The 8,351-nt window shown below is 48.6% G+C and overlaps 1 protein-coding gene across 1 annotated transcript in view; it reads right to left on the minus strand.

The window, feature by feature from the left end:
• The window catches only part of LOC142293767 (complexin-4-like), a 122,076-nt gene extending 114,941 nt beyond the window's left edge, over window positions 1-7,135 (minus strand). Inside the window, exons 1-2 of the mRNA XM_075337840.1 lie at window positions 6,963-7,135; window positions 6,646-6,733 (exon numbers count right to left, since the gene is read on the minus strand). Of these exons, the coding sequence (XP_075193955.1) occupies window positions 6,646-6,733; window positions 6,963-7,135 (261 nt within the window). The remainder of the gene's footprint in view (window positions 1-6,645; window positions 6,734-6,962) is intronic.
• Between the last annotated feature and the right edge of the window lie 1,216 nt (window positions 7,136-8,351).

Below are 8,351 nucleotides of genomic sequence, written 5' to 3' on the forward strand. Positions count from 1 at the left end.
ATGGGAAAAAATGGGTAAAATAGAGTCAAAGGGAAATTGAGTTAAATAGACTCTCAATGCATAGTATGGTGGGTAGTGAGCACATACCTGTATAAGTGAGGAGCACGTGGTGATGTATGTTGCATGTGTGACGCCCTGGGCAAGCCAGGGGTCACAGGTCATCACACCACCACACCCTACATCCCAGTAGGAACACCAAAGCTACTAAAATCCTTGTTGCCTTCCTCCAGGGGCTGATGTTCACACCAGGGGGTGGGCCAGGCGGTTGGCTCCGCCCACCGAGGAGTTCACAGCCCTGGATGCGGGAAGAACCAAGCAGATGAGTCTAGGAGGAGGAAGGAGTAGGAGTAAACAGTAAGAAAGGAGCTAAGCGAAGTGAAAGTGAAGTAGTAGTGGAGCAAAGAAGAAAAGAGTAAAAGTAAGAGTAGAAAAGCCTGAAGTTGGTCCGGCTGTGTGCAGGACAGTGTCAGCAAGGTCAGCAACGGCGGTGACAGTCTGGAGGGGGACTGCTCGGAGGTTGCTGGAAGGACCGCGGATGGGTAGTGGCCCGGCGGTCTGGAGCAGTATACGAAGAACAGTCAGCACCAGGGCAGGGGCCTCTCGGACCCCGGCAAGGCTAGGAGTCGCCGTAAATTTGCCAAATCCGTCAGTGAAGGGGACGTCTGTCTCCAAACAACCAAGTCCCGATTGAAGGCAACAGTCCGACCGTTACAGTAAGACACCGCCACCGCCAGGGCACGAGTTTCTCAGGGCCAGCGCCTGCGGGCAAAGTAGGGCTCCTCCGGCCCATATCCAAGCCGGGGAGCGGGTTACCGGTGGGAACCCATCGCTACCAACACAGAAACATTAGGTGCAGGACAAAGGGACATCACCATCACCTACTGGGAGAGCAAGTGCAGCCGTCCGTGGGAACCGTCTTCCCAGCCGTGTGGTTTACCAAAAAACTGTGTCAACGTCTCAGGCTGAGTGAGTACCACAGTGCCGCAAGGCACAGCGCTGCCCCCGCGTCCCTGCGCCCACCAAGCCCTGCATCTCCCACCTCATCACTGGGCCCCGGGATCACCGACCCCTACCCACGGAGGGGCAACGCAACAACTGGCTGCCCCATACCATCCTTCCCGGGATCCCCATACAGAGCAGCGGTGGTGCTAACAAATCACCACAACCGTGGGTGGCGTCACGGACAATAAACAACCCCCACACCCAACAACAACCCCCTTTCACTCACGGGCGAGGAGCGCCGCTCGAGTCCCCGGGATCCGGCCCATCGCTCGAGCCACAGAGCAGCGGCAGCAGCAAGCCGCAGTTTCAGCCGGACCCGAGCAGCAGTGGGAGAGCGCGGCGTCCCCTCCTCCGCCCGCGACACATGGAGAAATGTGCATAGGTTGCAGTGGGCTTATATAATGGACTTAACAGGTGGCGTTCACTTCCTGATATGAAGTGGAACGCAGTATGAGACGCACGCCAGCGCATGCGTGCATGACGCGATGCCCCGCGCATGCGCGGTAAGACAGTAAACAACAGGACGCCTTGTAATCGGCGCAATGTCCCGCCACATGCGCGGAAGGCAGGGTGTTCCACGCACGTGCAGTGAATACAGTACTGTACGTGACAGGCGCGTGCGCATCGGGCACAATGCCCAGAGCACCTACATCCCGGTAGACGAGCCAGGTTTATTCTATTATACACCAGTAGCATTTGACTGGGAAGCTGAGGAGGGAAATAGGGTTCAAACACCCAATCTGGGAACACCCTGTTAACTCCACAGAGGTTTTGGGATACGCTGTATGCAGCAGGTATGCTGTCCGGGTTGCGCAGAGGGCACTCTCGGACAGGTGACGCAGCAGGTATGCTGTCCATTTGCGTATATGACACAACCGGACAAATAGCGCAGCAGCCGCAGCCCAGTTAACATCACTGGACTGCTACAGTACAACTGGAACGGCAGCAAGGAAGCACGGCGCCTGACCCTGATGTGCCGAGCCACGAATCTTGGCGTGACAGGCACCGTTCGGCTAGCCCTACCTACCGCTTCCAACAAAGCTTATGCCACCATGAACTCTAAGTGAAGACTGCGCCCCTCCATGTTGTCTCCAGAACCTTTTATAACCTGGGTCCGCCCCAAACCCAGGGTGGAACCACCAAGGTCCAATAGCAGAGTGCCATGTCATCAGCGACGTCACCAGTGGCCTATCTGGAGCCGCCACGTTATTGATGACCTCATGGCAGCCACACCCCAAACACTTTACCAGTCATCGTCTGACGACCAATGGTGAGGTGCCGTGTCATAGGGGCAGGCCTCCTCGAGCCAGTCCGGAGTGGCCACATCATCAGGACACCTGATATGTGTCGGCCTATCAGAGCCTGCCACCTCACGGACATGCCCAGTGAGGTCCTTACCAGACCTAGCCTCTGATGCACTAAGTGCCTGAGCATGCTCAGTAGCCTGAACAACAGTTTCGGAAATCAGACTATCTACCTGAGCATGCTCAGTAGGCACAACACAGGACTTAGACATGGCACGATTAGAGGCTTTTCGCACTAAGTGTAGGAGCATGCTCAGTAGCCTGAACCGAGGACTTAGCCTCAGAAATGGCGCTATCAGGCTGAGCATGCTCACTATGCGAAACACTGGACTTAAGGCCCTGTCACACACAAAGATAAAACTGCGGCAGATCTGTGGTTGCAATGACATTGTGGGCAATCAGTGCCAGGTTTGTGGCTGTGTACAAATGGAATAATATGTCCATGATTTCACTGCAACCACAGATCTGCTAAAGATTTATCTCTGTGTGTGACGGGGCCTTTAGGCTCTGGCTGGGGTAAATCGGTGCGTGCATGCGCACTAGCCGCCTTTCCACACTTTGACGTGGAGGAAGAAGCATCCAGCAGGACGACCCGAGGCACGGCCAAAAACGGCAGCCGGCGCCTGGGCACAACAGGAACCGCAGCAGGCTGCTTGCGGCTATGGCAGCGCCGATTCTTAACAAATGCCTTACTAGTTCTGCCCCCCCTTTTTGCTCCTATTGGCTAAAGGTGCTATTTAAACATGGCGCCCTGACACTTAGTGCACGCAGCATAGCTATGGATACCGTTGCCTTGACATTCCAATTTTGGCCAGTTTATAATACCAGATGAGGTGGCTTTAACCCTTCTTTAACGTTTCTCTATATTTCACTGACTGAACGCTCTTTCCTTTATGCAGTATGTCTATCCTGGTAACTCTGCATTATCATATGCTTTCCCTATTAAAACTTTCTTTTCCCAACCTCCTCCCCCCACACACATCCATGTATTGGTGTTTATATACCTCTTTCCTTTGTGATTGATACAATCAATTTTTGCTGCTAAGTCATACATTATGTCTTTTTATTTCTCTTTGATGATTTTTTTTTCTCTAGTTTTTTACATCTAAGCTGATTGCTTTATATTCTGTTTATTTAGCTCATTTGAGTAATTTTTGTAAATTATTGTTTATTTCAGGTGTCTGATGAAGGCCACCTAGTGGCTGAAACGTCACATGTTTACAATTATTTTGGAATAAATTATATGAAAATTAACCCTTGAGAGTGCCATGTACCTATTTGTATGGCCAGAGTAGATCCTTGTGCTTCCAGACACTTCAGTATTCATGTCTCTTCTCTTTGTAGAGGAAGGTTAGGGAGATAAGGGATACCCTGTGCTGCCAGATAAGAGCCTTAAGGTCCAGTCACACTAAGCAACTTACCAGCGATCCCAACAACGATAGGGATCGCTGGTAAGTTGCTAGGAGGTTGCTGGTGAGATGTCACACTGCGACGCTCCAGCGATCCCACCAGCAACCTGACCTGGCAGGGATCGCTGGAGCGTCGCTACACGAGTTGCTGGTGAGCTCACCAGCAACCAGTGACAAGCCCCCAGCGCCGCGTGGAAGATGCTGCGCTTGGTAACTAAGGTAAATATCGGGTAACCAACCCGATATTTACCTTGGTTACCACCGCACGGAGCTACACGTGCAGAGAGCAGGGAGCAGCGCACACTGAGCGCTGGCTCCTTGCTCTCCTAGTTACAGCACACATCGGGTTAATTACCCGATGTATGCTGCAGCTAAATGTGCACAGAGCAGGGAGCAGCGCACAATGCTTAGCGCTGGCTCCTTGCTCTCCTAGTTACAGCACACATCGGGTTAATTAACCCGATGTGTTCTGCAGCTAAATGTGCACAGAGCAGGGAGCAGCGCACAATGCTTAGCGCTGGCTTCTTGCTCTCCTAGTTACAGCACACATCGGGTTAATTAACCCGATGTGTGCTGCAGCTACATGTGCACAGAGCAGGAGCCGGCACTGACAGTGAGAGCGGAGGAGGCTAGTAACAAAGGTAAATATCGGGTAACCAAGGACAGGGCTTCTTGGTTACCCGATGTTTACATTGGTTACCAGCCTCTGCAGAAGCCGGCTCCTGCTGCCTGCACATTTAGTTGTTGCTGTCTCGCTGTCACACACAGCGATCTGTGCTTCACAGCGGGACAGCAACAACTAAAAAATGGCCCAGGACATTCAGCAACAACCAACGACCTCACAGCAGGGGCCAGGTTGTTGCTGGGTGTCACACACAGCAACATCGCTAGCAACGTCACAAAAGTTGTTCGTTAGCAGCGATGTTGCTAGCGATGTTGCTTAGTGTGACGGGGCCTTTATGCTCTGGATGCCTAGGGAGACTCCACCTGGGAAAGTCAACAGAGCTCACATCTCAATTTGTTCAGACCCATTACCTTTCAGGCTTGGGGCCTAGTCCCTAAAGTCCCGTACTCAAGACCATACTTTCTGGGGCCAGTCCGTACGGAGGCTGGACTCTAGTCTCAACATTTTTTAGCATTAGATGTCTTGGTCAATACTTGAGGATCACACTATCACACTAGCTCGACTCCAGTCACCTTCACTCTTTTTCTACCAAAAGTCCTCCACTGCCTGCAACCTTCAGGACCTACAGTTTATCTGTCCTTATCCATTGCACACTAGGACTCCACTAAGGGTACCTTCACACTTTAGCGATGCAGCAGCGATCCGACCAGCAATCTGACCTGGTCAGGATCGCTGCTGCATCGCTACATGGTCGCTGGTAAGCTGTCAAAAAGGCAGATCTCACCAGCGACCAGTGACCAGCCCCCAGCCAGCAGCGACGTGCAAGCGACGCTGGGCTTGCACGGAGCCGGCGTCTGGAAGCTGCGGACACTGGTAACTAAGGTAAACATCGGGTATGGTTACCCAATGATTACCTTAGTTACCAGCTCACACCGCTTAACTTAGCGTGTGCAGGGAGCAGGGGCCGGCACTGGCAGCGTGAGAGCTGCGGAGGCTGGTAACGAAGGTAAATATCGGGTAACCACCTTGGTTACCCGATGTTTACCTTGGTTACAGCTTACCGCAGGCTGTCAGACGCCGGCTCCTGCTCCCTGCACATTCAGGATTGTTGCTCTCTCGCTGTCACACACAGCGATGTGTGCTTATCAGCGGGAGAGCAACAATAAAAAAACGAACCAGCACTGTGTGTAACGAGCAGCAATCTCACAGCAGGGGCCAGATCGCTGCTCAGTGTCACACGCAGCGAGATCGCTAATGAGGTCACAAAAAACATGACTCAGCAGCGATCTCAGTAGCGATCTCGCTGTGTGTGAAGTACCCCTAACTTTCTCTATAATGCCTAAAACACACGGCATGAAAATCAGAGTGAGTAGAATGCGATAAAACATCGCATTCCACTCGGACCAATATTACTCTATGTTCCAGCACCCATGAGTGATTGTTTTCTCTGCCCTAATTGGACCGAGAAAACAGCCGCAGCACGCTGCAGGTGCAATGCGATCTTCTTTCTCTTGCACCTATTCAAGTCTATGGGGCGAGAGAAACATTGCACTGCACTTGCATTACACCGGTGTAATGCGAGTGCAGAGCGACAAGGGCAATAGTCAGCAACGGAGGTGAGAGGGAGAGAGGGAGATAAATCTCTCCCACACCTCCTCAGCGCTGGCCTGCCCCTCCTTAGTGCTGGCCTGCTCCCCGCAGCTGTGGTCCGATCGCACGATCAGACCTTTGTCGGAATGACACTCACATGACACTCGACTCCCACTGTGCTGTCAGCATTAGCCGAGTGTCATGCAAGGATCGCAGTAGTCCCTGTGTAGCTCTGGCCTAATGAACCATTTCTTACTGTATCAGCCAACACCTCCCATTGTGGGCTAGTCCCAAAACGTAACTGTTTCTTACCCTGTAGTCCGGAAAGTACATATAAAAGTGCTCCTCATGAAAAATAAAACATTACAATACATTACATTACCATCACACATTATAATACAATCCACATTAGCATCACAGTTCATATATCACAATATTTACAAAAAATGCAGAACCCAATTCACATTACACTGCACAACAATGCGATTTGTGTTTTCAAGGGAGGAACTGCGACAGCACCCAGTCCACTTCCGTACAGGGCCATTGTGACCCTGACAGATAAGACAGTTATGTCTATGGATCAATCATTTGAAAACATAAAAATTCTTTTTGCCTTATGTTTCCTTGCAACAGTTAATAGTATAAGGAAATACAATTTTCATCATTGAAAAGGGGATGGCTTCTTATATAAGAAAAGAAACATTTATTTTCTTACCTGTGGGAGCTTATACTTGTCTCTCACATGCATTCTGACTGCGGCTCTTTCTGCTTTCTTCTGTGCAAAGGTATGATCCCGTTCTATTCTGTATAAAGACAGAATTGGCTGTCAGAGTGGAAACGTTATATATTTTCTAAAATACAGTAATATTTAATTCGAATTAAATGCTTTTGAGACTGTACCATTTTAACAGACATTTAAAAGTGGCTGAATCAGTGCATAAAGGGTTAAGGCTTCAGTCTATGGTCTTCTACTATACACACACTCTTATTTGCCAAAACTCGGTATTTGACCAATGTATAGAGAGCACTTACTTCTCTTCCACCAGTTGTCTCTGATATTCCTCCAGCTCTTCTCGAGTCATTCCCTTCGACTGTGCAGTTTCTTCCCGATCTGAATTGCCTTTTGATTCTTTATCACTCCCAAGATTATTCCCCAGATTTTTCATGGGAGAGCCCATCATTGTTTTGAATATGAAAGAAGCCATATTACCCTACAATCAACTACCCTCTCTTCTCTCTAGTTGCGTCCACCAAGAGAAAGCAAAGAATTAATATATTGGAAATTTTCAGACAGCAATGTGGTCAATCTGTTGAATCATCTCTTCAACAGGACATTCCTACAAAATGTACACTATTGCTAAGGCTCTTACTTTCCTTATAACTGACACTGCAAGGTGAATGTGTCCCTGCAGAGACAATCTTAACCAGCTTAAAGAATTAAGTATTAGAGAGGAGGAGACACCAGTATTTCTGGTGACTGGGCTGTTATTGGAAATAAATGTCTACACAAAGACGAACACTGATATTACTGCTATATTGTTGTAGATACCAGTCCTACTATCATCTAAAGCAGGGGTCTCAAACTCAGCTGTGTGTATGGGCCGCATATAGAAAAAAAATTGAGAGGGGCCGTATTCTTTGCATGACAAAGTGACATTTTTAATGAATTCATGGTTTTTTTGTATACACCAAGGAATTTTTTGATCCCTTTTTTGAAGATTTTTTGCTTGTTTATTATAACAAACCTGCACTTTTTTGTTTAGTTAAGTTTCTATATAAAACAGCATTTTTAATGGCAATAAAATAAAATAAAATTCCTGCTTTTTTTTAATTTTATCACCTTCTTGTAATATTTTTTAAAATTAGCAGCATCACATAGTAATCTTAGCCAACATATTGTAGCAATGTCCCCATCTGTGTGCCCTATAGTATTGTGCTAATCCTTTTAGTATTGTGCCTAGTAGTATTGTGCCCATCCTTGTAGTATTGTGACTTGTAGTATTGTGCCCATCCTTGTAGTATTGTGACTTGTAGTATTATGCCCATCCTTGTAGTATTGTGCCTATCCTTGTGGTATTGTGCCCATCCTTGTAGTAATGTGCCCTGTAGTATTGTGCCCATCCCTGTAGTATTGTGCCCATCCTTGTAGTATTGTGCCCTGTAGTATTATGCTCATCCTTGTAGGATTGTGCCCATCCTTTAGTATTGTGCCCTGTAGTATTGTGCCCATCATTGTAGTATTGTGCTCATCTTTATAGTATTGTGCCCATCCTTGTATTATTGTGCTCATCCTTGTAGTATTGTGCCCATCTTTGTAGTATTGTGCCCATCCTTGTAGTATTGTGCCCAGTATTATTGTACCCATCCTTGTACTATTGTCCCAGTAGTATTGTGCCCATCCTTGTAATATAGTGCCCATAC

The sequence above is a fragment of the Anomaloglossus baeobatrachus genome, chromosome 1 (genome assembly GCF_048569485.1).
Source record: "Anomaloglossus baeobatrachus isolate aAnoBae1 chromosome 1, aAnoBae1.hap1, whole genome shotgun sequence".
Lineage (NCBI taxonomy): Eukaryota > Metazoa > Chordata > Amphibia > Anura > Aromobatidae > Anomaloglossus > Anomaloglossus baeobatrachus.